The sequence below is a fragment of the Cloeon dipterum genome, chromosome 3, assembly GCF_949628265.1.
Source record: "Cloeon dipterum chromosome 3, ieCloDipt1.1, whole genome shotgun sequence".
NCBI lineage: Eukaryota > Metazoa > Arthropoda > Insecta > Ephemeroptera > Baetidae > Cloeon > Cloeon dipterum.
The window spans coordinates 12,399,738-12,427,373 of record NC_088788.1 but is presented as its reverse complement, the minus strand read 5'-3'; the positions used below and the strand labels follow the sequence as shown (position 1 = coordinate 12,427,373).

The window sequence follows — 27,636 nt, the reverse complement described above, 5'->3', positions numbered from 1 at the left end:
AAAGAACCAAAAAATGCACAAACTATTAAAAATTTTCTTATATAGCTCGGAAGAGTAGCTCTGTTTCTCACCATCTATCTCGAATCTCAATGACGAGAACTGAATATTTTCAAAGACCAGATGCCGATAAACTGAATTGATTATCTTCATTGCAGTTTCGCAACGAATCAATAGTCTTTGTTCGTTTGTTCACCAAAACAAATATCATCACTTCCTGCATACGCTATGTGAAAATTGCTATGTTAGAACATTTGTAACATATAAAATGCTTTAAGGGAATTGCACGTTGCTGAGCTTCTACTTGTCAAATATTGATGTTCTTTTCGTTGCACACCGTTGGTTGTTGTGGAAGTGCACCGTTTAGTGTGATTTTTTTTTAATTTTGAGATTTACAATACTGTAGGCGTTGTATTAAAAATGGAATCTGGCAAACTCGATTTGAGCCATATTGGATTATTTTGACTGGGATATTGACAAGTTAAGTTTTTTAGAATTCGGTATCATATTTGTTTATTTTTAAAATTATGTGCACATTTGAGTTTCAATTCGCACAAACCAATTTTAATGACGCAGCTTACAAACACGTACTTCAGATAAGTTCCAGCTGCAACAACTTAAAACAGTTCTAATAGAAGCAATCCAATAATTGCTATTTGAAGAAATATTTTTTGTAATATTAAAATCACAATTTATGATGTTTTCCAATATTTGTATAGAATTTTATCGATTTAAAAACTTTATACTTAAAGTGCTAAACACGTAATCTTAAATCAGTAATGGCATTTTGAGTTATTAAGTCTACTAGTGTTTAAACAGACTTTGAATGTTTGATGGATGGAAAATATGCTCTTTTGTACGCGATGATGATAACTTAAGATCGATAGTAATGCAACTTTAGAGTCAGATTTTTATCCACAAGCACTATTGCACGCGTCTGTAATTACTGCTCGAAGAGAAGTCGCTTCACCAGAGGATCTGACTTGTGCTCCAGAATCGTGTCCATGATCCAACCCTCGTACCTAAATTGAAAACGAAGCAAAGTAAAAACTGCGCATCTACACAAAGATGAGATGGTAACGCACCTCGAAACTCTGGTGTAAACTCCAGGGGTGTTTTTCCTCCCACATCCGATTCCAAAACTAATGACTCCGACCTGGAACCACTGGCCCGCATCCTCGCACACCAATGGCCCTCCGCCATCACCCTGTCAGTCAGTATGAAAATATTTGCGTTTTTTCTCTAACACTGTCTTACGTCGCAAGCGTCATGCCCTTCAGATCCGGCGCAGATCGCGGTGTCTGGCAAGGCGTAGGCGGGTCCAAACTTTTCCTTCAGTGCTTTTTCACACTGAGAGTGCTCCCACAGAGGGACTTGCACCTCTTTCAACTGAGATGAATGGTCAGATGCTGCAAAAGACATCAAAAACCAGTAGTTTTGAAGATTAACAAAATGTTCCGTTCGATAAATTGAATTTTGAATTTTTGAAATTACTGATGATAGTGAATTAAGGATAAATTGAACTGCTGGAAATTTTCCTTGAAGTGAACAAACGTCATCATTTGTAATTCAAAATTTCACACAAATATTTTAAATAAATTACTAAAAAAATGTAATAACGGAATTCCATCCTAAAAACTTCGAGGAAAGTTTTCAACACTTTAATTTATAATGAAAAAAAAACTTTAGGAACTTTTAGGAAAATAATTAATTTAATTTTGTCACAAAGTACAAAACCCCGCTTACGCTTTTTAATAAATTATAAAATTAGAATAAAACTGAAAATTCACCTTCGTTTTTGCGTCCCCAGCCAGTTATGACGCATCTTTTGAAACCAGACGTGTTGTCCTGGTCCCTCCTGGGCAGACAAACGATGTCCACGTTCGGCCTGTGCTGCGCCGGAGACGCCAAACGCAGCAGAGCGATGTCGTGGGCCAGCGTGCGGTTGTCGAAGCCGGCGTGCAGGATGACGGCGGCCACGTCCCTCTCCTGGTGGGGCAGCGTCTCCTTCAGCGAGGCCACGTCGAATTCGCCGAGACGCACTTTCAGAGTTCCCTCGCTAGATTTTCCAAGACTGATTTTTAGTGATTGTCATTGAAGGAGGATGTGAAAGAGATCGTGGAATGCTTACTAGTCGTCTACGCAGTGGGCTGCTGTCAACACCCAACTTTCGTCCAGCAACGAACCGCCGCAAACGTACAAATCGTCAGGCTTCTCCAAAATGGCCACCTTCACGAAATTTTCAAATTAAAATCTAGTTTTAAAGTTAATTAGGAATGAACTTACGTGCCAGGGCCATTCGCCTTGCCGCGCCTCTCCAATTGTTGCCCAGTCAGTTCCTCTGTGGCCGCAGTTGGAAGGCGAGTTTTTGTTGCTACGACTAGGTGAGGCAAAAAAGCTAGTTAAAGGCTTCGAGTCTGGCGTGAAGAAGCAACACACGCTGGAATCCGCCAGACCACAGTAGCTATACGGCTCTCCACCTCTGCAAGAGAAATTTTTGGCTATAATTAGTGGCAATTCAAAACCTAGGTGTTTGAATTGGAGGTAATATGAGATAGATTTCTGAACTTCCGGGAGCGCGTACTTTGACGGAAAGGATTTTATCCTAAAACAAATGGCCATTCCAGATCCCCTTTTCGGACAAATTACATCGCTCCGAACCCCCTCCCCCACATTGACAGGTTATTTTATTTTACCATAATTGCTACTTTTCGCTTTTAGTTTGTTGTAGTCTCATCAAAGCCATTAATTTTTAATGCATCTTAATAAATATTTCCCGTTACTAAGATCAAGGACTTTCTTGGAAAACTTAAATTAAAAAAAAACACTATATAATTGAATATTTGATTTTATACTGATTGGAGGGTTTAGATATTAAGTTCTTTTTAATGACAGAGTAATTTTACAAATCTCACTTGTCAGACGGCATTGTGTTCATTGAGTTTACAAAATAAAGTAAAATCTTTTACCATCATGCATCCCGCTGCACACAACTGTACTGCAAGTTGCGTGCCTTTAAATTTCAAGTTAGCAAATTAAATTCATGAAAATCGTAAAATATGCTCTCTGTATTTGTTTAAATAAATTGGATTTAAATAAAATTATCAAAATCGTGCTGACGCTGACTAAGACCTTTCAAAACAATTTGACACAGATCTGACGACTTCATAAAGAACCAGAAAACAACCTAGAATACCATCCACTACAAAAGGTAAGCAATTTTTTGATGATGTATAAATAAGGATTCAGCCAAAACAAGGAAATTGAAGGCCACATGAAAGAATCTGTTTTTTTTTCTGTCTTAGCAGGTATTGTCAAATGATCAAAAGAGCAACCTGCTACATTATTTGAAGAATTTATCTTTTTGGTAAAGCTACTTAGTTGGCAAAAAAAAAAACGATTTTTATTTCTGAAGAATTTTTGAAATTTTCCTTAAAAAATATCTCATTTTTACTATCGTGTACCATAATCAATATTAAAAAGAAAGATATTTCTATTTGATGCTTCGCTAGTTTTGTTTTTTGTCACGCAGAAACCACACAAGCTAAATTAAGTAAGTAAGGATTTGATGAAAAATACTGTAAACTGTATAGTAAAGGGCAATAATTAAAATGCTTGTGTAAACAAACAAGAATTATTCAAAACCGTTGAAATGAATTAGCTCTGGACTTACCCCATGACGCATTTCCAATAGTCCATGCAGTCACAGTTGAGGTTGGGTCGGCTGGCTTCGTCCCTGCTGCGCTGGCCGCCGGACGGCCGCAGCACACAGACCAAAAGCAGCAGTAGTGCCGCCGTTTGCATCCTGAAAGCAAATAAGACGTTCCTCAATTCCTTTCGTTCGCCGCCGAATTGCACGTCACGTTCAAAAAAGTGCCGACGAGGTGGGGAGGAGTGACGGTGACTAAAGGTATGACCTCACGGGGGAAACGATTTCAATTTCAAGTGCAGGGTCGGCACGCCGCTCCCGTCGGAAAGGTTGTATGCAGATATTAGAGGCAATTAGAGTGCGTGACACTGTCTCGGAGGAAAATTCTGTGAAATAAGAAGCGCGATGACTCGTGGCCTTCTGCTTTGCTTAATTGTTTTCTAACAACATAACTCACAGCGGCCGTGAACCTTTGGAATTTTGGTGTCAAACTAAGCGTATAGCAGGTGATGAACCTTATTTGATTTGCCGAGCCGCCTATCTTTTTTTCTTTGCTACTTTTTATGGTGCATAACAACAGAAGTTATCGCCACAATGAAATCGAGCTAGAGTGTTGTAATGCACGTTACGTAACTTAAAGATGTGCGGCTGTTCAAGTGTTCAATATGTCCAAATAAAATTTGAATTTTATTGCCTTCACTATTTTACTAACAGTATAATTAATTATTGTGACAAACAGGAGATGGAAAATATGTCTACGGCTTTGGCACTAATTGTTAGTTGTTTAAATCATTCACTTTTTAAAAATCACACTAGAAATTTTTTTCAGTGCGACGAAAAAATATTATTTGGAAGAAAATGTAGTTGGAATTTTTTAAGGTCGAATGTCAAGGTTGGTTTTCAATTTCCATCCACAATGGACTGCGCGCGATAATTAAAAGTGAATAATGAGGGGAGCAGTGGAAACCATAATGTTGCCATGTATTAGGCTCGCCTAGAATTCAGAATTTCCTCATTCCTGTAATCTGCGAGATGTTTTCGTCGGTGAGTAAAATATTTAACATGAGAAATAATTTGTATAATATAAAATGAGCAAAAACCTCTCCAGATCCGTTTGAGGGCCCAAAAGGGATTTACGAGGCTGCTGAGTGTGCAATAAGAAGAAATTTGCAGACGATGTTCGTCTGGAAAACGCGAATGGCTTGTGACCTTGTCGGCCAATCAAACAAGGAAAGGAAGATGAGCATATATACAAAGATCTAAATCTCATCGCTCCCCTGGAGGCACTCATCTGAAAATATCAAACGAGATTGCTTTCCGTTCCCAAATCAGCGTTACAAATAAGTGAAAGTTCCACGTTTGAGGAACTTCAAATTTGAACTTAATTGTGGTGGCGCGTGCATTTAAAGGTCAATATTAATTGCTGAGAGCATCATCTGCTCACTTTGCTGGGAATAGCCAGCGATTCGTTCGCGGCGTGGGAAAATCCTCCTCTTCGTTTTTATACGCGAACATGTGTAGTAATGAAAAGGTGCCGTGCTTTTCAAGGGTCTGGAAATAATTCCCATGCGTTATTGGGCTGTCATCAAATCGCTTTTCCCCGTTGCTCAACCTCCTGTTTACATGCTAATTAACTACTTGCTAATTGTTGCAGCAATCTGTATCTTAAGTTGTGTCTTACCTTTATTAATTCTCACGTTAGTAGCATTGCTTCCTAATTAAAAGATAACTCCAAAACTATGTTCAATTGAATCGTTTTTAGTTTTAATTCTTCTCCTCTCCTTGAATTGAAATTTCCATTTAAATTTGCTTCTGTATTAAAAAAGAATCATTATTGGACATTTTATGCAGTTCCTTTTGTCCAGTTTGCCATTAAAAAGATGCGAAACAAATCAAGTTTGCAGCTTCAGCCGCGATTGTGCGGTCGTAATTTTCTACGGATGTTTGCACATAACAAGATTAAATCAAGCGTGACTGCCAAACAACTCCGCAGCGCAAATGTCAGACCAATAAATTTCAGGCAGGCAAAAAGCAGGGATTTAAATTCAGCTGTGTTTCCCTCAATGCGAGACACTTGAATGCGGATGTGTGAATTTTCCATCCACTTTGTTGGGCAAGTTCGTCGACATTTGTGTATATACGTGCTTTTTATTCTCTTTTGTCTGTCAACCCATCGAATGCTGTTACATGCATTCGCAATTTGAATGAACGGCACACGCAGCTCCTCAGCAAGGCCGACTCGAAAAATGCGGTCTCCTTGGGGGGACAAAGACGCGTGTGCCTGTCACTTGCGTTTATTTATTCAAAAACAGCGAGTGAATAAATCTCCTGACAATTGCATCCATCTTCGCGAGTCGGTGACATTGCGAATATCAGGTTTGTTGTGACATTTACGCTTGTAGGCGATTCGGCGCGTGTTCATCGTCTGTATCGCAATGTTTACACGTGATTTTTCCTCGTCGGGGAAAAAACAAAAAGTCCCATCGTGAGAAATCGACCAAATCATTGAACGCCGGTGTCAAGGTGGTGATCAATTTTTACGTACTTGAAGGTTTTGGTCCAAAGCCACTTACTGGCTGTGCTAACATTAATGCTGCCTGTTTTCTTTAGGTTCATTATGGAATCACCAAATTAGTACGAGCTATGCAATTTTAACCCATTTAAAACAAGCCAATAGCCTTCTTGGATCAATTAAAACTACAATAAAAACCATTTAAAATCAATCTAGGAATTGAAATTGCATAATTTTCTATGGATTGAGCAATTTGATCCATTTTCCCATAAGGTGGCCTCAGTTTAAAAAAACCATAATGGTCCGCTATTATGGAAGAAATTCAATATGAAATTAAGATTTGTTGGTTTCAATGTAATTTTTTAATTGATTTGATTAAAAATTTAGTAAAACCTATGCTACAACTGTCAATTTTCACTGAGAAACCTCCATTCATTTTATTTATGCTATGCAAATTACAGCTGACTTAAGATAAATACAAAAAAATTAAAGCATAAAAATAGAAAAAATGTGCAAAATTGGTTCCAAAAACTACAAAATTGTGGCTCTTGGGGTGAGTTCATTATTGACAATTTAGATACGTGTTCAAAACAGTTCTATTACCCTGATTGGAGTTCATTATTATTTTTTTCTCTACGCTTAAAAACTTGGAGCAAAAATGAACACGTATAAAATATGAGACAATCTTTTAGGAATATTGTAGTGGCATTGAGAAAGTATTTGGTTTTAAAATATCAAATTTCCCTATGTAAAATTATGCTCTGTCTGGACATATTTGCGATATAAATATTCTGATCAGTTCGATGGAATAGTTTGCATAGCCACTCTTCGTTGATCGCTGAAGAATTAAAATTCGTTTAATCTGATTCTTGGCCGCCTTTCACAATTTGAATGCCTCTCCACTTCGCACCTGATTGTTGGCATTCAAGAGGTTAAATAATGCGACTTGAGCCCACCTGTTGATAAAAGTATTCAAAATCGCGGATCATCACACCGTGTATGGAAGGCTATAAAAATAGTGTACCATATAGTAATCCAGTCAAGGATAAGCAGCGTGTTAAACCGTTCTTAAGCCGCCGATGCATAAATTGATTCTGTTTGAAAAAAGCAGCTGGCCACGAATCGAACGGAGTCATCTTGATCTCGGATCACCCCGCAAGTCAATCAGGTCGCCGCGGATGATGCTCGAATGTCGACACCGCAACTATTTCGAACGGGCGCCAACCTCCCAAGGTTTGTCGAAGACACGCATTACCGACGCGCATCTCTTTGAATTCCACCAAATAAACCAGCGTTAGACGCGCTGTAAACCGAATACGTTTAGAATATGCGAGAGGGCAAGACTGATCGTGAGTCGCGCGCGGCAGCATGCAGAGTCGAGGCCGTGCGTCAGTCTTGAAGGTCGCCAGGTTGGTCGCACCGAAAGAGGTCCAGCGCCCATCCACGGTATCCGACTGCGTTCGCTTTAACACGAGTAGGAGTGTCTTCGCTGAATTATGGTGTGCAGGGCAGATATTATGTTTGGAATCCCGTGCGCTTTCCGTGGATTCGAGGAGGAAATGCTGCCAGAGAAATTTCAAAACTGTCTACGCTTTGGAAATTTCCAACGACGTCATAATTCCTGACTTGTTTTTCAAGCAGATTAAATAATAGTAAAAATACGGGCACTGCATCTTTTCTAGTTCAGCCGTTGGACAATTGATCGAATAATTCAATACAAAATAAACTTTTAAATCTAGGAAAAAAATAATAAGAGACTTTCGATATCACAAAATAATTTAATATTTTGCATTGTATTTAATAGGCACAGTAAACCCCTAAATCGAGTACTTGAAAATAGGAATTTCATATAACTTCACAAAAAAGACCAGCGTTAATTTCAAACATACTTTTTTCAGAAAAATATTAAATGCAGCTTCCTCGGTGTGTACCGAGCTGTTTTTTTTCAGTATTTTGACAGAATTTCCTGCTTGACCAGTAGCCGAAACTAGTTGTAAAGGACATTTCTGAAGAAATACGGAAAAAAGCTCAATATATACAATGGAGATGCTGCATTTCATTTCTTCTGACAATCATGACCACTTCTCGCATGCTTCTGTCTTCATTGGCATCTGATACAGCATATTTTAATTTAAAATACTTTCTCGTGATCGCTGTTGACATCAAATTTCAATATTTCGTGACCAATTTATGTTAAACTCTAATGATCATTCAAATTTTAATGAAATTTCATTATTAAATGTATCGTGTGTTAAGTATTTTGCAAATTAGGTTGCCTTTTTTGTATATTTCAACATTTTTTGCGCGACTTAAATTGATTGTTAATTAACCTTTTAGCAAGATGACAGTCTAACTGCATTTTTTTGTCAATCGATGATGATTGTGCATTTTCCACGTCATTTGTCAGCTTTTTAGCAATGAGATTCGCCTGCCGCGCGTGTCTCGTTGCCATATCACGGACGGCTTCTTTGCTTGTTTACAATTAGCTGTTTCATCACACTCGTCGAGCATCAGCAGCGAGATGAGGTGCTCTTCCATTGGTAGAAAAATGTGGTAATGCATTTCTAATTGCGGGTACATGGAATTTTTAATGCTGCATAATCTCGCGAGTCGCCCGTGGTTGCGTCAGCGAAGACCTTAGCCCAGCAGGAAAACTTTTATGCTTCTATTGCTTTATCGGCAGTTGTAAATAAATTAACTTTTTACGATCAATCTAATCTTGCCGCAGAAGATGTGCGGTTGATGTTATTGAGACGCTGGCAAAATGACTAAAGAGGAAAGAGTTTCTTTTCTGCAAGAATGCTCTAGGCGTCTCTATAGTGGTGACGCTTATGGCTTCCTAGACTTGCCCACGCATTTTTGCGAAATATTTGCAATGTTCAATATTTATACATTGTACTAGTAATTTTTTTAATTGTTTGACAACAAAATATTTAAAACGTCACATGAAATAAACATTTTCAAAAGATTTATAATACTTTTTTAACACTAGCCTTGTTTTCCCATCCGCATTTGGGTAATTTTATATTTTTTTAAATGTTTCCATTCATAATTGTAATTAAAGAAATAATTTTAATAGCGTTTAATTCATGAATGGTGTATGCTTGGAATATTTTAAGTGCTTTCCCTTAGTAATTAGACAGTAAATTAAAATACTAACCATGATTTAGAAATTAGGCTCCTTTTAAATTGTCTCTCGCAAGAAATAAAATATTTATTTAAAATGATAATTAATGGTGCTACTGGATGTTGAAAAAATATTTGAGTGACGTTGGAATTGTATTGTTCATTTCAAGCAACAGGATTTCGAATTAAGACTTTTTCTGTCAGGCAGTTGGACACGGGCAATTCGTACCCATCAAACTCGATTACGTCATGAATTCTTGCAGGCGACAAAATAAGCGAGAGTGAGATGAGGAACCACTTCGTGTGCCACCTACTATATGCGTACCTGCTCAGTAAATTCTGTCTTCGATTGGCCTGAAATGACCCACGGATATTTCTCACTCTCGCGGCCCGGCAACAAGAGCTGCTGTGTTTTGATTTACCTTTCACCCGCGCACCTGTGCTCCCCCAACAATCGAGTCCGTTGGCAAGGCACCGTACAGCAGCAACAATAATTATTTATCTCTCGCCCCGCGCTGGATCATGGCCCACTTTCGTTTATTATTTTACCATTTCGGGTGGCGCCAAGAAGCTCGCTCTCTTTGCATTTGCGGTGCAACGCACAATTTTAAAGGCTCAATAAAACGAGCAAAACCTTGAGTTTCGGCGCAAAATTCATTGTGCAACCTCTTTTGTTTTGCGGGATAGAAAGGATGCGGATAGCCGGTGTGCGTCTCGACCGGAATGATAGGTATTTGAGTATACGCAAAAGACTGCATAAGCGGTGATTTTGCGCTTCGGCTGAGTGAGTGAGTGAGCGAGTGAGGATGATGCTCGTGCTATTACGTAATGAGGAGTAGGAGAAAGTGTTATAAACGGAATGCGCCACTCGTTATTATAACATCATCTGCATTGTGCGCCGCCAGCGACTTGGATTTCGAGGAGGAAGGCAGAGATTTATTCTAATGAGCTGAACCATTGTTTCGACTGCGCGGACGATTGTCTCCACTAGTGGAAGTTGAATGTACATTTATTTCTGCCTAATTTGGGCTTGACATATTTGCAAAACGCACTCGAGAGTTCAACACAATCCCTAGAGCCTGTGTGTGTGAATATTTCCGATTTCTATGTTGCGAAAATTTCTTGAATGATCGATGCTATTTTAATTAACATAGCACATCACCAAATAAAAAATGATTTCAAGCAGTTTCTCAAAAGTTTTGATAAATGGGTGAAAAACACAAATTATCTTTTAGTCAGTCAAATACCGATTGTACACAGGGTTCGCAAAAATCCGCATTTTTGTGGAAGACCCTATTGCGTTGCAAAATAAACTGTTTTCTGCGGGTTCTTAAGCAATTTCCCGCATTTTTTTCTTAAACTAATGCATTAATAGTAAATCACAAATATTTTACATGTTGTACTATCAAAGTGTGATTTTAATAAAATTATCAATTTATATAGTGCCGCAGATTTCAGAAATAAAATGTTTTCTAAATTTAATTGAATATTTCTTACACTCTGTCGTATTTGATACAAAATATTAATAATTATTATTTTGGTGGTTGAATTTAGAAAAACTGTAGAAAACCCCTAAATTGGTGGTTTTCATGAATTGTTTTGCACAAAAAAAACAGTGGTGCACTGTAAGTAGTAGTAAATTATATCTTTAAAAATATCTTACATTGCAATACTCTAACCAAAGCCATATTTGTGAATTAAATTGCTGTACTTTGGCTAATCCGTGATTTTCTCTGGTTTTTATGTAGAACACCAAACAACTCGGCCAGCAATAAAAATTCCGCAAGGGCATAATTTTTGGGTTACTCTCACTGACCTGTCCAACCAGATGATGTATTCAGCTGTCAGTGCGACAGAGTTTAATTTATGTTGCCTTTGCATATCTCACCGGAATGTTATTGGCTCTCCTTGGATCAGTGGTTGATAATTTTTGTTCTTAGAGTGATGCATTCCGACAGATCATTTCGTCAGCGCTAGCTGACGAAAAGCCAATAAATCACTTTATTGCCCTGGCTGAAGCAAGGTAGCCGTCAAAATTATTGTAATTTGTCTGCAAAAGATATTTTGAACGGTGGTAAAATTAATTGTCGGTTGGAACACGCAGACCTTCGAAAGGACCCTCCTCTCTCGAAACGGACACTGGCACGAAGATCAATTGTTTCAGCTGCAAACCAGTTTGAGTTACTTGTACGTGAGCACCTACTCGAATAAACATTTCATTCCACCTTTTCCTGATTCTGTATCATCTCAGGATCGAAAAACCCGAAAACTTTCTTCCCTGTTCAGAGCGGAGGAATCTGGCGTGAATGCCAAAGGGCAGCGGCTGCGGTTCGCAGAAGACGCGCGAGTGGGTTATAATCGGATGATATATTGATTCCACAAAGACCAGGAAGCGGCTCTCCGCGCTTTGGTAAAAATTTCACGCGATAATGAGCCGGCGCGCTGACCACGTGAGCGCGCTCGTCGAGAGGAGATGTGCTCCGTTGGAAAGTTCGCCGGGCAGCAGACATTATTTGACACTTTCTGAGTGCGCATTTATTGACCTTGTGCCAAAAATCTACAACGCGACAGAGCGTCTCAGGTGCTCCTCGCAGAGTTATGCAAATTGTGCAAGGGGACATCAATTACGCGGACGCGCGAGACTGTATCGATTCGTAGGTGTGCTGTGCGTGCACCACTCGTCTTCTCGCCGCGTATTTTGCTCAGAGGAGCATTAAATTTGCATTTTTCATTGAGAGCCAGGTGTCGCATCGCCGTGAAGAAAGGTAAACCCGATATTTTGAGTGATGCGCGTACTTCGTGGCGGAGGCTAATTCAGTCATTAGCTGTCGCGCATCACACGTGCCTAATTGCAATGGGCTGCGGCAGTCATGACCATTTTTTATCCTCGAGAAATATCACTCCATTCGCTCTCATCGTTTGTTCAGCTTAACCAAAATTCCCGAAAGTAAAAATTAGGCGTCTGCGGTTGTTTGTTTGTATAGGAAGTTGCATTTGGCGTGAGATAATTACTCCTTTGAGTCAAGCAAAATTTACTTTAATAACTCTCCACAGAAAGTTAAAATTAAATTATTACGTTCAATTTTTTGTTTTATTTTTCATCATAAGCTGGACCTACACTATTCTGTTCCCTGTTCTGAGGAATATTATCCCAGACATCTGTAACAATATGCTTTATATTTTGGAATTGTAAAAAATTGATACAAAAATTAAAATTCAGACCTTACTACTGGCAATCGCTGCTGCCACAGCAATTTTATAAAAACGAAAATGACTACCCAATCTTCGCATCTTTGCTAATTTCCAATAATTAAATTTACAACACATTTTGGCTCACCATCCAATCATCAAATTATGATATAATTTACCTTATCAAGGTAGTATTTTGAGAAGAATAACAAACCCTAACAAAACATGAATTCTGACCCAATCTCATGGAGTTCAAGAGAATTCACTTTCAAATTATTGAGAAATTGTTAATCACCTATTTTCACATCACCTGCCTAAGCTGCTTCAATCAACGTAATTGCGGTGCCATGGGAAAATAGCAAACGCCACACCACAACATAAATCAATCAATCAAAAATCATGCGATGAAAGTGTGCTCTCAACAAGTACAATAGAGCACTGTGCATTATTAATTACGTCCAAGTTTTTATGCGTAATGACTTACCTCACGAGCGTTCCTTCTGATTGCTAATTACGAGCGTGCGTGTAGCGAGAATCCGTGCAACACGACGTAAGGCCAGACTGTGAGGCCGGCGCGATTTGAATAGTGAATGGTGATGGCTTGCTCAGCAGTGGCGCGAGAGCAGTCCATGTGGTGAGCGCGAGGCGCGCTGCTAACGCTGATGCCGCCGCCGAGCCACGCGCCCCTCCGCCTCCTTTTGCTTTCTCCCGACCTTTACGCAGGTCGCAGGCTCCGGCCGCATACAGACCAAAGTGGACAAAATGCTCTGCTTCTCCGTGTCACTGTCATAACAATCTGTGACAGGTGCATGGTTTATTTATCAAAATCGTGTGATGCTATATGATGCTAATAAAATCCAAGAAACTGATTTTATAGAACTGGAATTATTAGCCAATAAAAAGGTTTCTGGGAACAGATTTTGAAAGGGTTATTTGCTTGATATTAAATTTAGTGGACCAGATTAGATAGTTTTTTTATGACAGAGCTATAGTTACTTGATTAATTGTTCAAAACAACAGTAATTTTGCAAACTTAAATGTAACTGAATCTGCGCAGGAATTTATCCTGAATTAATTTCCGCTTAAAATTTTTAGTAGAACCATTCATTTGATTTTATTTTTTACTATAGTTCAAGGTAGTGAGGTTTGGACTCAAATTAAAAAGAATAATAATAATATTCAAAGAATGAAAATAAAGTTCGCCAAAACGAGATTATAAAATTGTACCTTGGCTGGGATTGAAAATTTTTGTCTCGCCATTAGATTGAAGCCTGCAACCAATTAGGTAAGAGGAAAATTTCAGTCTCAACTCAGATCCAACTTTTCGATCTCACGGTGAAATAATCTGAGTGTGCATAAGAGATCCATTTTCATTTAGTTTTTTTAAAAAAACCGGACATTTGCATAAAAATTATTCAAAATAAAAATGGAAGAAAAGGCCTTCCAAATTTTCATCCAAAAGTTTTATATTTTAAAGTAATATTTTTATTTTTAAATTAATTACTCCTTTCTTTCTTTAAGCATGTTCCAAAAAGAATGAGCAACGGTGAAAACAATGACACATCCGAGAAACTATATAGATACGTATGTGTGCTAAGTTTATGTGCAGTCGCGAGAGCTGTGAAAATTTTCCAAAAATAATCACACGGTCCACTTTTATTTGTCTCAAATATTTGCGTCTTGTCAAAATGAGATTCAAAGGGGAAAAATATCTAAAGAGATAACGCACCGCGCTGCAGGTTGTTTTATCAGAGCCGACTTTTATACAACATTGAAAGAGAGCGTTGGTTAAATCGTAGCTCCATCTTAAGTCAAAAGCAGGCAACCATTGTACTCTTTTTTTTCTAACGCCGGTGCACGCTAACGGTGCAAAAGCACTGCATGTCGCGTGCGTGCTGCAAGACAATTGTTATTTTGAATAGATCTTTGTTTTAAAACAATTGCATATGAGGAAATATAAACTAAAAGTTGGTATTTTTTGTTACTTAGAAACATAATAGGCCATGAAAACCTTGACACTCAACCTTGCATGCTTAATATGTTTTGTGGGCACATAAGTTTACTAAATAATGTTGTTGTGGGAGCGTTTATTTTAATAGTGCGTCAACTATATGATTTTCGGCAGAAAATAATTTCTAAACTGTGGAGAAAACTTTAATTGATTTGGAAAAGCATATCGATTTCATTTTTGTCTAGAAATAGTTTTTTTATATAGACTAGCACAGTGAAGAAGGTTGATACAAATTTCTGTCCGACGGTAAAAATCTAATTAATATTAACTTTTTACAGCCTCGCCAAACAGCCGGGAAGAATAAGTAAAAAAACTGTCAGGCGAGTGATTAATTAGCATAGTAACTCAGTCGACAAGTGCATAATTTCTTGCTCCGAAATCAAGCTACGGCAAATGGAAATAACGCTTTTTGTCCTTCAAGTAGTCCCTCCACATTTCAAATTAGCATTGTTTTGACCGCATCACTGAGCATTGTTTTATCAAGTACCGTACTCGCCGAAATAAGTAGATTGGTACGAATTACACGGCAGAGTCATTGGCTGACCACACACCGTGCATGTCCTTCTGTGTGGTGGACATTTTTGTGAGGTAGTGGATTAAAAAAGCTTGAGCTTCATAAGTACACGAAATCCCATCAAATGAATATTAAAAATGGCTTTCAAATTTAAATTTTTAGCTGAATTAACCTATTAAACTACTGTTCGTATGTTGAATATCTTTGTGAAGAAATTGATACTTTTAGGAAAGAATCAATAAAAAATATTGAATTTTTCTGCAACATTTTTTTCCGATTTTGCACGTTTTCAATGAGCCAAAAACCGCATGAGTGATTTACACACAAGGAAAACACTGTGCTGCAATAAATCAGGATCAATCCAATTCTTTATTTCAAGAGGTAACGGTTAAGGTAAATATTTCTTCATTCCAAGTATACCACAATTGCCACGCGTGATTGATGAGCTTTGTCGTCCATCTGCTCTGCGCGCATAAATCGTCAAAAATTTGAAACAACGAAACAAATGGAACTGCAGTACTGTTCACCCTGGACGCACAGAAACAAACGGTCGAGATTCCAATCTGGAGTAGTCGTCCTCGTGATTTCCGTCCGCGCGTAAAATCGACGAAAGAGCCCGTTCGCAGTTCCCGTTTCTGCAAACGCTCGAGTGCCGCGATGGGAGTCATCTGAGCAAGTGACATAAATGCTTCATGCAGACTGCAGAGATGAAAAGATGTTCACTTTTTCCTGCAGTTCGTCGCAATTAAATACACGAAACCACTGCATTCATCTTCGGCGTAATTGAAGGAGAAATTTACAGCACCACCCCATGCAGAGTACAGTTTAATATAATTTTTTAATAATTTTTAGTGGCAAAAACAATCAATCAATAATTTTTTATTAAACACTATTATGTGTACAACAAAGAAAATATTACAATTGGTCAGTTTATTTAGCTGGGCATTTTCCAGCTTGAGTCGGACTCATCTTGTTTTTATCACAACTAAGAAAATGGTAAAAGTCTATGCTCTCATCACAAAGTTTGCACACACAGGTAGGTAGAGTTCCACTATGAAATTCAGTTACTTTACACAGCAAAAAGGGGAAGCCGTGACAGGCAAAAACACGACTATCTATTATCAAAAATTTTAATCTCTAAAATGATTTTTTGCAAAATTACATCGTAAATGCTAAATTATGGCTGTATTTAAAGCAAACGTTGCAATTTAGAATTAAGAAAATTGACAATATCATTATATTAACTCAAAAAGGAATAAAATTTCCCCGGTTAAACTTTGGTGCACCTTACAATTAGCAGAATTTCACATTTAGGCTCTAAACCTAAAGAAATCAAGTAAGTAAAAATTAAGCCTTGGATTGAATGTGCTCGCAACTTGGATATTTTTAGATTCCTTGCTGGTTTTTTTGGTTTTGTTAATAACAACTTTGGTAACTTACGACCTCAACTCCGTATCGCCTAATATAATCCGAAATAATTAGTTTCAGTTCAAAATTCAAATGTCTATAAAACAGTTTAATGAGTTTTATCTCACGTGGAATTGATTATTCTTAATTTCTGAAAATTTTCAATTCGCCAAACGAAATATGAGCATTAAATTTTAAGGAGTGAAACTCACGCAGTTAATGTCATAATAATTAGCAATCGGCTGTCAGATTCAAGAGGTTTGAAAGGACATTCACTTTTGTCTGCAATTAACTACCGAATTCATCTTCAGCGTAATTGACAACGACGCTTGCGGCTCCGCCCCAGATACAGTTTCGGCGAGAAGGAAAATAGCTCGGGCGCGGCCTCTGAATGAAATCAAATCGCACTCGTAATTTCGTTTGTTTTTGCGACAAAAAGATGAAAAGTTCAAGAGACTCGTTCCGCAAGTGATCTTGCAGCGAGTTACGGGACTCGTTAATATCGGGCTGTCCGCGCGCGCTTATCACGCAACGAGGAGCAATGGAAATGTGTGCGCGCGCGACAAGACGACACTCGCTCGCAAATTAGACCAAACTTTCAGATTGCGGTTTGCTTAGTGAGCGCATCTCCTCTGGCTTAACACCACTAGCACCCACCGTTTTATTCAAATGTGCTCGCAACACAACATAATATGTGAATCACACATGTTTGCCCAAAAAGAAATGCATGCTCCATCAAGAATAAGGAATATTTTGACTTTTACTAATTTTTAAAACACTTCTTACTGTCAACGAGAACCGTTTTCAAAAATAGCTAATTTTTAATTTTGGTAAGGTTCAAATTAGTTATATTCAAGTCTCCCAAAACTGTTGAAAAATAAAACACGATGATAAAGGAAAAAACGAAAAATATTAGAAAATTTTAAAATTTTACATGAAGAGTTCATTTGCGTTTTTTAACCTTTTTAAATTAAAAATATTGGCATCTTTTCATGTCAGATTTACGATGTAAAACATTCTCACATGCGTTCAATCAAATTGCAAGTATTGACAATTTTTTTATTCAGTCCAGACACAATTATGTTTTACAACTTTCGTACACTGTAACATATATTTCTTCTTTTAAACTTCCTTCTTAATCATTCTGTGCTTTTTTACGAAAATAAATATCAGATTTATCTTAACCTAAAGAATGCAATAGGTGAGAGAGAAATCATCAAACCCTCTAGTTATTTCAAACTTTTGTATAAAACAAAACCAAGGTAAAAATAAATCAAAACTACAATGGCACACAAGACAATACCTCCCGACAATGAAACCGTATTTTTAATTCTTAATAGACTCTCCAGATGCTGGCAGTAATTAACTCGCCTATTATAAACAATTATCATTATTAATGATTACTTTTAAACGATAATATGCGGTTACTCTCGTTTATATGAGCATAATAAATTCATGTCCTGATAACTTTGCGTTACGATTTTGTGGAGTGGGAGAAATCTCTTCGCAGTTTAATATGAAAATGCGAGGAAAGATGCGAACGGACGTTCAAGGGCGGTGTTTTGCACGGGCCAGTGGGCAAAAGGTGCAACTGATGGTGCCAAAATCCTCTTTTACATAATTCTTTCACGAATCTAGGCCGCGAGCCGAGACGAACGGTCTCATTTTCATATGAAGATTGGTTTTTGGTGATTCCTATTGGATAATTTTTTGATTGAAGTTTATATTTCAAATTTATCTCTTCTATTTTACACTGTACGACATTTTCTTATTTTTAAATTTATAACCGAAATATTCCATTTAAAAGATAAAATTTTTTCACAAATATGAAAATTTTATATCGACATTTAGCATTAAATTGGAAAAATTTTAAGTCTCATATATATGGCTTAATTTGTTGGAAAATAGAGTTTTGTGTTTAGATTATCCATATTTTTCTTTGATTGAATGAAGGCATAATATTTTCTTCAGACATTTGAACTTTTGAATGCCACAAAGCACCACAAATTGATTTGAAAGTGAACACAAACTACGTATCTAATCAATTTGTGTCCAAGCTGCGTAACTTTTCAAAAATTTCCTCTTCACTGGTGCTGCTTCCCAAATTTAATGATCCATATGCTGCAAAAAAACTCAGTGGTCACCGTCATTCTTTTGGGAAAACTCCAACGCTCCAAAATGTGGGAATAAAAAAAGTATTAAATTACACTGATTGTGTTGAGCAATGAAAGAAATGTAGACCAATATTTTACCTGCACACAATTTACAGCAAAATTTATAACAGATTATCCGTTCAAGCGATTTATTTTAAATTTTCGAAAGGTTTTCCTATCGTTTCAGGCTTCAGGCCCTGCGTCCCCATTTTAAATTTAACTCTCAACTCCGCTTTTGAAATAATTTGGCACAAATCTTAATTTAATCTTGAAATTTTTCTTAAAGATGTATGTTCCAAACTTAAATCTCAGGCCTAATGCTTACACCAATCGCTTCAAATATTTTGTATTTTTTTAACTTCTTCTAGAATAAACCATTGTTATGTTTTCCTTGCTGCACTTTTAAAAGCGGAAGTGTCAAAAAGCAGTACTCGAAAGTAAATGACACGCGCGCACACAAAAGTTACGTTGTCTTAATTGCCGTCGTAGGCGCAACTCATTTTCACTGATTCCGCATTTTTTGCACCCAAATAACGGGGTGTTGGCGACGGCTGAGAGAGGTAAAAGTTAATTAGGGGTTGGCAACCTTTTTGGTTTGGTGCGTTCGGCGAAATGAGACGAGCGAGATTCGTCGCCGCGTGTCCTCTGCATCTGCATCGAGAACAATACGGAAATAGCGGACCGCGTGCCGCGCTCAAGTGCTCGCCAATCGCAGGATTGAGCGGGGAAGGAAAAGAAGCTGACGCCTGCACAAGGAGATGCTAGCAGGATCACTTGTCTCGCGGTGCTCGCCAGGTTCGCAACGTGCCTCCGCAGTTCCTTCCGCAGTCATGGGATTTAACTGCTCTGCACTATCGCTCGCCCTTGCGCTGTGCCTTCTCGTTCAGGTTCGTACTTTATACAACTGATTTGCGCTACGACTCTTTGCCACATTACGATGTTGACTGTAAAAAATAGTTTCAAATTTAAAAAATTTTAACGCAACTTACAATTAAATATTTCTTCTTTTAACATTAAAAAAATTTTGGTATTCTTCCAACTGTTGATTATTTCTTCTTTAGAATTTTAAAATAACTTTTTATTTTAAATATTCACAATAACGTCTTTGTCATTTCTTTAAATAAATCAATGAAATTAATCACCGCTCTTTAGATATAATCCTGTTCAATAGGGGTTAAATATCCTTATGTCTACACTGCTTTTAAATAACTTTTTTATTTTATATATTAAACCATTATTTGCTAAAAGAGTTTGCTTGTTGTAAATTCATTTCCGCGGTGAAATTATACCATTAATTACATTTTAATGAGATGCGAGTTAAAAATAATTTGAGCATTGGAACAGTTTTTGATGAAACAAAACTAAGTAACAACAAATGCTCGAATGGTTTGGATCACTGCAATTAAAACTTACTTACATTGTTTGAAACGTTTACAAGCGAATCACTTTGGCAGTCTGCTCTTGAAAATTGCGCTTACTAAGAACGAAATCCATTAAAATGTTCGACTATGTGGTCAACAACCAGGCTGCCTTCACTCTTCTGTGACTACCAAAAACTAAGCGTCAAATAATTAGACTTTCCCGTGCAAGTCTGGCATGCCATTCGTTAATGTCGTGTTTATTCATAACTCAGTCCATTATGCAAAATTAAGCTGACTTTGGAGATGCAGTTAAAGCCATTAATCTTGCCTAATGACGATGATGCGCATACTATTTGTGGTAATGCTTCAATCGCCTTTATTACAGCGGACGCCGAGTTTGTAGTTTTCGTGTACCTGACTCTGCCATAAAACTAATTCTTCACAAAGGCACGTTCTCGATTTTACTTTCCAGGTGCAATAGCATCAGCAGTGTGTTTCACATCGCGAACACAAACACAGTAGAGCACAAGCATGTCTCCTTTCTTTTAAGACATAGGGTTCAATCTCTTAATTGCGTACATATTTTTGAGCTGAATAAACATACAAGATTCTTGACCTGGTTTTTGTAAAAACTTATGTTTTAGCTATATCATCTTCTGCCGTTGGTTTTCGAATATTAAAACTCAATAAATAAATAATTTTTGTCAACTATGAAGGAATTCAAAAAGTCAATTAAAATTTGATGATACAGAAAACAGTAATTTGACAGCAACAATAATTAACGAAAAAAGAAAATTGAATATACACGCCAGATAATTTTGGAACGATTCGTAATTTAATATTATTTTTGTTCTTGGCAAAAAAAATATCAGTATGAAATGTGCCAAATGTTTGTCAAATAAAATCGTGTACATTTGCAATTTATCTTACTGTTTTCTCGTACGAATTTAAGTTTGAAAACATCCCTGATGTCGGTATGCCAAAATGAAGACAGATGAACTTGAGCGAGCTATGTTTATTTTTCCAGGCATGCTCAAGAATTAGGGCTGGAACCAGCATAGCTGAAACTAGTTGACAATGAGCAGGAAATATAAAAGTAGTTCACTGTACAGCAAGAGAGCTGCATTCAGTCTTTAATTTCGACTGACAAATGATCAAAGTATCTATCTTAATAATATAGTTGTTGCCATTAATATAGTTGTGGTTTTAATAATTAATTTTTTTAATTGGGATAGTTGGCAAGCATCATGCGTTCCATATAACGGCGAAAAATTCTCGATTACCTGAATGCCCTGAAAACTAATTTCCTCTGTGCAAGTGCTTCGGCGATTTTCTTTCTTTCTTTCATTAAAACTGAAATAAATAACTGCATTCAGGTGTGCAGCGCACCATCGCCCAATCAAAATGCACGAGAACGCGGCACATTATACACGTGATAGAAAAAATTACTCACGCGTACCTGCGCCACGGCTATAAAATTTAATGGAAAATAGACTGCCATTGCACCGGAGCATGAACGGACGCATTTAAACTCAAGCAAAAAGAAGAGTAGCGTTATCTTGCGCGTGATATACGCACACTATGATTATAACCATGGCCCACATTCGGATTGCAACCGCACAATTGCGCGAAAAGTGTCTTTTTGCCTGACAAATCAGGCACGTCCGTCCACTGGACGTTTTTTTGCTGTTATATTCGGAAACGGTGTCCAGAGGAATAAAGCAGCCGCGCACCGACGCATGAGAATACGGAGCCGAACGAATGCAGCTGAATCAATTTGCTCAGCTTCGTTCTGCCGGCCGGTCTCCGTTAGCGAAAAGCAGTTTAGCATAAAAATTATGAGATGTGACTCAGTTGGGAATGCAATTGCTCTCGTGACAGGCAGCCGAATCGATTTTGGCGTCGTCCGCCACCAGCAGCGGCGCGGCGGCAAAAACCGTTCCCAGCGCGGCAGCTTTTTATATGCAGCCCTCTTGGGTATTTCAATTTTCAAGCACCATTGCCTCCTTGATGACCGATTTAACGCCCATCACTTACTTGTAACTAGATTGCTATGAGGTGCTGCTCACAATCTGAGTTGGTTGATTGCCGATTAGGCTGTGTCCACAACAGGTGTGCATTCGAAAAAAAGGATTTCTATTCGAGTTCTCATATGGTTGCATTTCTTTAAACGGGTAAAAAGCTGGCACAGCTCAGCACAATCTGTTGTTGAATATTTCATTCTAAAAGCCAGCATCCGGCAATGGAAGAATTTGAGAAAAAATTAGAGTTTTAAATAATTTGCTTTATTCACTTCTTGCAATTCTGTTATGATTAAAAAATTTTTAGTTTTAAAACAAATATATACAGCACGCAGGAATTTTTGAATGAAATTTTCCAGCTCAGGGGCCAAAACAGCAAGATGTGTATCATGGAAAAGTGGTATTTAATTTTTCCTCTCCAAATTTCACTAATAATCCATCTCCTGATTACGCAGAGCTGAGCCATAACGTAGAGATGATATAGTTTCATTTTGTTAATTGTTATGGGGAATTTATGAAATAAAACAAATTTTTGAGTCTCAATCGTTTATTTTGAATGGCAATTTTTCGGAAAAGAAAATTCATCAAATTAATATTCTTGAAAACACGGTGCTAGCGGATTTGATTTTATAAATTTAAAACTTGGCATGAAAATAATCTCCAATACTAACCACAGTCATAACATTACTGTAACTCATTCTCGCTCTTTAGGGGTTTCTTAAAAATAATATAATTTGAAGAGGCGGCTTTTAATTTCACGCCACAGAGTAAACAACTGACACACACCGCTGCGATGAACAATAATTGAGTTATTATCTAACGTGAGAAACGTGTGAATCAACCCAGATGATATAATTCCGAGTTCCACCTGACACGCACATCAATAAAAGCGCCAATTGCGGCAAATAGCCAAAAAATCTTGGTCTGGTGAAAATGGTAATACGCCTGGGAATGTGCGGAATGCGCGCTCAAACCACGCTCCGGCAAAAAGCGCGAATAAAATTATTGCTCCTCTCTCACGTTCGACACCAAAAGTCTCTCATCATTGTTGATGCATATCGGCGCGAGATAAAGACACGGTATTATTTGCAGTGCCAAAAAATAGTCTTATTTTTTCGTAGCGGCGTCCAAACTTTTTATGTCTTTGGCGCCTGGGAACTGGAGCAGTAGACAAGCATGCAAATCAGTTTATTATACGTTTTCGGAATTATACATCATGCGCGATCCGCTTGTCTCTCTCGCTTCTGTTTACGCACACAAGCGTGTCATCGTGCACTCGAATTCATTGAAAGTTACAACTCCGTTAGTTGCTTGTGTTATGTCATTGCGCGATCGCACTCGAATTGTCTGCGCCGCGTAATTGCATTCTGCTCTCTGGCGAAGCTTGATTGACGAGCAGCGAATAACTGGAATTGATTCGATGCATGCGGAGTGTCTGTCTGCGCCGCATTAATTTGCTCGTCTGGAAAATGACGACTGAGTTACAAAATTTCAATTCGCCACTCTAGTTTTGTTCAGAGCAGATATAATTTTTTTAATCCAATATTTTGAAAATATTATTACTTAAAAATCTGTCAAAAAAGTGTTCCAAGTTGTAAATGTTAAATTCTGCTAAAGATATATTGAAATTAATACGAAATTGTTACTCTGTTGCACAGAACGTAATTTTAAATTTAAGAAAATTAATTAAAATTTTAAATTATTTATTTTTTACTGTGTTGCTAGAAAAAAGTCGAGTAAAATTATAAATTTTATTTATTGGTCTTCAGTTCTTAGCATTATTTAAATCATTACCAAGAATTTCAATTGGTTAAAAAAGAATCACTTCCGCACACCAAACAAACCAGGTGTAAGGAATGTTTTTCTGAGAAGAAGACTTTGTTGATATATGAGTCAAAAACGTCGAGTACGTTTGCGGGTCAAGAACGGCAGTGGTGGTCATTGTGGCGTGGCTTTGAATTTTCCTCTTGCTGTGTTGCAGGTCGTGCCATGGTCTGCTGCCCAAGACTACGACGGTAAGTAGAGCAGATGTTGTTTGGTAATGATAATCAGCGGCGGTAATCACCGCCACCGCCGCTGCAGATGGCAATTAATTTGCAAGGCCCGGCCGTCTCGCGGAAATAGCAAAAGCGAATGATAAAAAGATACTCTGGTTATGAGAAAAGGTGCAGAGCGTCATTTTCAATTTGGCCTCTTCTTTTTACAATGATCGCTCAGAGGTTAACTGTAAAACAGTGTAAAACTGCTCTATTATTCCTTTGTTCTATCTGGCTGTCAAAATGCACTTTATTGAAATCCACTAGTCATTCTTGATGGTGTGTTTTTTTTAAAGCTTATTGAACGCGTTTTATGTCACAAGTTCCGCTAGTCTTTTCTCCAACAATTTACCTTTTCTCAGAGATATTTACTCGCTTAGTAGAGTAAAAAATGATTTGTTTATGTCTGCACTATAAAAACCTGTCTGTTTAATTTCAGTTACGAATCTGCAGTGCAGTTTCGCTTCAAACGGTGGCACACGCGACTCGATATCAGCCAAGCTGCGGAAGCCGTCAGGCTTCCGCGGGGCGCCTCTGTTCGCCGACGACCGCGCCGTTGACCCTTCCACTGATCCCCAGTGTCAAATACGACTCGACCAGTCCGACCCCACAGATATGACTTACAACATGCTCGTCACGGACTTCCACCGTTGCGGGGTCGTCAAAGTTAATGTAAGATTCAAGAGCGAAATACGCTTTAATGCTCGATACTGTAATGAGACCGTTTTAAATGCGATCATTACGCTATTCAACTTGAACTTTCTCAAGGAGTAAATTGATTAATTATGTTATAAGATTTTAGTCCGAATTACGGTTAAATAATTCTCTCTCGCTTCCTTGCAGAAAATATTGCAAATTAATCATTTTACGCTTCCCATTATCATCAACATTATTTAAAAACAAGGATCGTAATTACTAGACACCTGCGTGCTACTTTTGTGTGATGATGTGATTCCAAATTAATACAGTAAAAAATATGATTGAAATATGCCAGACGTCAGCATCAAAAAATAAATTGTTAAGTTAAGTTTTAATTGGCCAGAAGTGTGGCGTGTGCTTTAGATTGAGACGAGCCATATTTTCCGCTAAACTTGCATCACCTCCTGTTATTATTCTCCGCTCGCATCAGGATACAAAAATTGCACACCTCAAGTACCACACGTACATAGGCTCTTCTTCTTGATAATAGGAGAAATTGCGGCACGCTCTTTGGCACAAATTTTTGCAGTACACTGTATAAAGAGCATTTTGCGTCTTCTTTTTTGCAGGGTGCCGTGCACGTCAGGCTATGGTTCCCTCAGTTCCCCGGCGTCGTGATGCTCGCCGACCAGGAACTCATTTTAATGTGCAAGCCGCCGGAACCGATTGTGACCCAGCACAAAGCGGCCGGATTCGCGGGAAGTTTGTAAGTCAATGGGTCAATTTTTTACTTGTTGCCTTTCGATTTGGGCAGGGCGACAGGATGGACGATTTTGCACGCTTGAGTTTCGGTGTCAGGGCAAACAAGCGAATGCGAATTCTTTTGAATGGAGGGTGTGGAGTTCGAATAAGCACTCTTGGCCGCAGATGACTCGCACATTTTCATGAAATTAGGCCATAAGGCATTGGAATGTTGTTTGGTGAAACAAATAAAATTGTTTTTTGGGTGTCTTGAAATATTAAACTAAAATTTTAGAAAATATTTTTTATTGAACAACTTTATAGGTTACAAGATAAATTAACTTTCCACCAAGTGGATCCTAAACCTACATTACTAATTTTTAAAATCCATACGCCTCGCCAATTCATATGGTGTTTAAAATAAAAATGTATTTCACATAACTTACAAATCATTTGGTTCAAACTGACAAGAATCATTTGAACAGAAATAATGGTAAAATTATAATTCTTTAAAATTATTCAGTCTGAGACAAATTAAATTGTTTCCAAACGATCAATGCATTTTTCTTAGATTTTGAATATTTTGTAGCTCTGGTGGTGCCCGTGTGTCAGGCGTGGTTGAAGAAAAACCCGGTACCCTGGAGTATGAAGTTGCTCTTTACAAGGAAGCGCCTCCCAAAAACTCGACAACTGGCCAGTTAATGAAGCAAGGCGAAATGCCCATCGAACAGGCAGTTCAAATCGGCACCAAACTGCAGTTGAGGGCAAGAATTAACGCGGAATCTGGCAAGTTCTCAGCTTACATCTGAATACTAATAATTTTACTGCTCAAATTCAGTTTGGAGATTCGTCAAATTGATGGAAGTGACCGTGTCTCCTGATCCCGAGAACCCACACGTGCCAGGCCACGTCTACTTGGTCAAGGATGGGTGCGTTAGTTTATCAAAAACTTTTAACTTGTATCAGAGAAATATCCATTGTCTGTTGCAGGTGTCGAAACCGAGATCTTGCCACGATCATACCACACCAACCTGGCAGGTACAAGGAGAGGCCGAACGAGGTTTATCTGGACTTTGAGGCTTTCCTGCTGAGCACCCTGCAAGAACGCTCGACCCTTTGGATTCATTCTGAAATCAAAGCGTGCGTCGTCCCTGAGGATTGCCAGCCAGTAAGTGTTGAAGTTGGAATAATTCGAGCACTTGCAACGTGCAGTGTCGGTTGCCTACATTGCGTGCCACCGGTCCGTTATGTTTGCTTTAATTAGAAGCGCGGCCATGCGTGCGTTTGACAAGCAAAAAGTGCATTTCCTTCCGCGCTTTGCTAGATCTTATGACAAATCCAATGCGATTTGTCTCGCACAGCTAATTTGCGACAGAAACAACATTCGGATCCGCAGATTATTTGAAGCAAAAAGTACTGTTGCGGCTTCTTTTGATATGCCGCGAGGACGACTTTAAACGCCTCACAGAACAACTTTGTCTCACAACAGCTGCGTGATTTTTTTCTGCTCCTCAATGAGCATCAAAAAAGGACAACGTAATTTTACGGGGCTATTTAACTAAATATATATGCATTCCCCAAGAAGTAATTAAAACGCGGTTTTTCACTCAAGGAATTTTGCCTGGACCTCTTTGAGCCGTCGGGTCACGGTCGCAGGCGAAGGGATATCAACGCCAACAACACGGCCACCGTGCGCATGCAGAGGAGTCTGACTGGACCAGAAAACGACAGCGCTGTTGACCATCAGTTCACCAAATTCGGAGAAAACATCGCGTACACGGTTCTCATGAAAGAAAACGGTAGGACACAAAAAATCCGCCAATGCGAAATTTTATAATTGTATTTCAGAGTGCTACGAGGCAACCAAAAACCGAGAGGAGGTCTGTGGTGCATTCCTCGGGGTCGCCACCCTCCTTGGCGGCCTGCTGGTCATCGCCGTTCTCATGGCCTGCTACCTGACCTCGAGACTGCACTCCGTTTCTAAGTCAAGACACACACCGACCTTTGAAGAGCTCGTCAGGCAGCACAAGCTCAAATATCAGGGCCCAGAGGGTTTGGAAAGGCAGTACCACTGACTGGATCCACGGGCTGGGGGCCGGGGAGGGTGGTGGTTTGCAAGCAGCTTAGTGCCCCGATAGTGACCATAAAATTCATCATCTCATCAACTTGTACATAAGAACTCTGGATAAATGTGAGATTCTGGTGACGGGCCCATATGTACAGTAATTTATTTCATTAGTTAAATAAATCAAAGTTAAGTTTTCGAAAACATAATCCTGT

General features: G+C 38.4%; 2 protein-coding genes across 3 annotated transcripts; one reads left to right on the top strand and one right to left on the bottom strand.

Annotated features, from left to right (window-relative positions):
- Positions 1–493: 493 nt before the first annotated feature.
- Positions 494–13,113, bottom strand: LOC135940314 (phenoloxidase-activating factor 2-like). 2 transcript variants are annotated; one of them, XM_065485154.1, is made up of 8 exons: positions 12,958–13,113; positions 3,671–3,802; positions 2,284–2,479; positions 2,129–2,226; positions 1,788–2,071; positions 1,255–1,406; positions 1,083–1,204; positions 494–1,019 (listed from the first exon to the last, which is right to left on the bottom strand). In XM_065485154.1, exons 2-8 carry the CDS (start codon positions 3,799–3,801, stop codon positions 941–943), a joined length of 1,062 nt encoding a protein of 353 aa, XP_065341226.1. In that variant the 5' UTR covers position 3,802; positions 12,958–13,113; the 3' UTR covers positions 494–940. The 2 variants fall into 2 exon arrangements, with proteins under 2 accessions (XP_065341226.1, XP_065341227.1); XM_065485155.1 differs by having other exon boundaries at positions 1,788–2,056.
- A 5,874-nt stretch (positions 13,114–18,987) lies between these two features.
- On the top strand, positions 18,988–27,630 carry LOC135938815 (uncharacterized). Its single transcript, XM_065482752.1, has 9 exons — positions 18,988–19,445; positions 23,922–23,955; positions 24,416–24,648; positions 25,245–25,381; positions 25,946–26,142; positions 26,195–26,285; positions 26,347–26,524; positions 26,969–27,155; positions 27,205–27,630. The coding sequence occupies exons 1-9, from the start codon at positions 19,317–19,319 to the stop codon at positions 27,429–27,431; spliced, it is 1,413 nt and encodes a 470-aa protein (XP_065338824.1). The 5' UTR covers positions 18,988–19,316; the 3' UTR covers positions 27,432–27,630.
- The last annotated feature ends 6 nt before the right edge of the window (positions 27,631–27,636 follow it).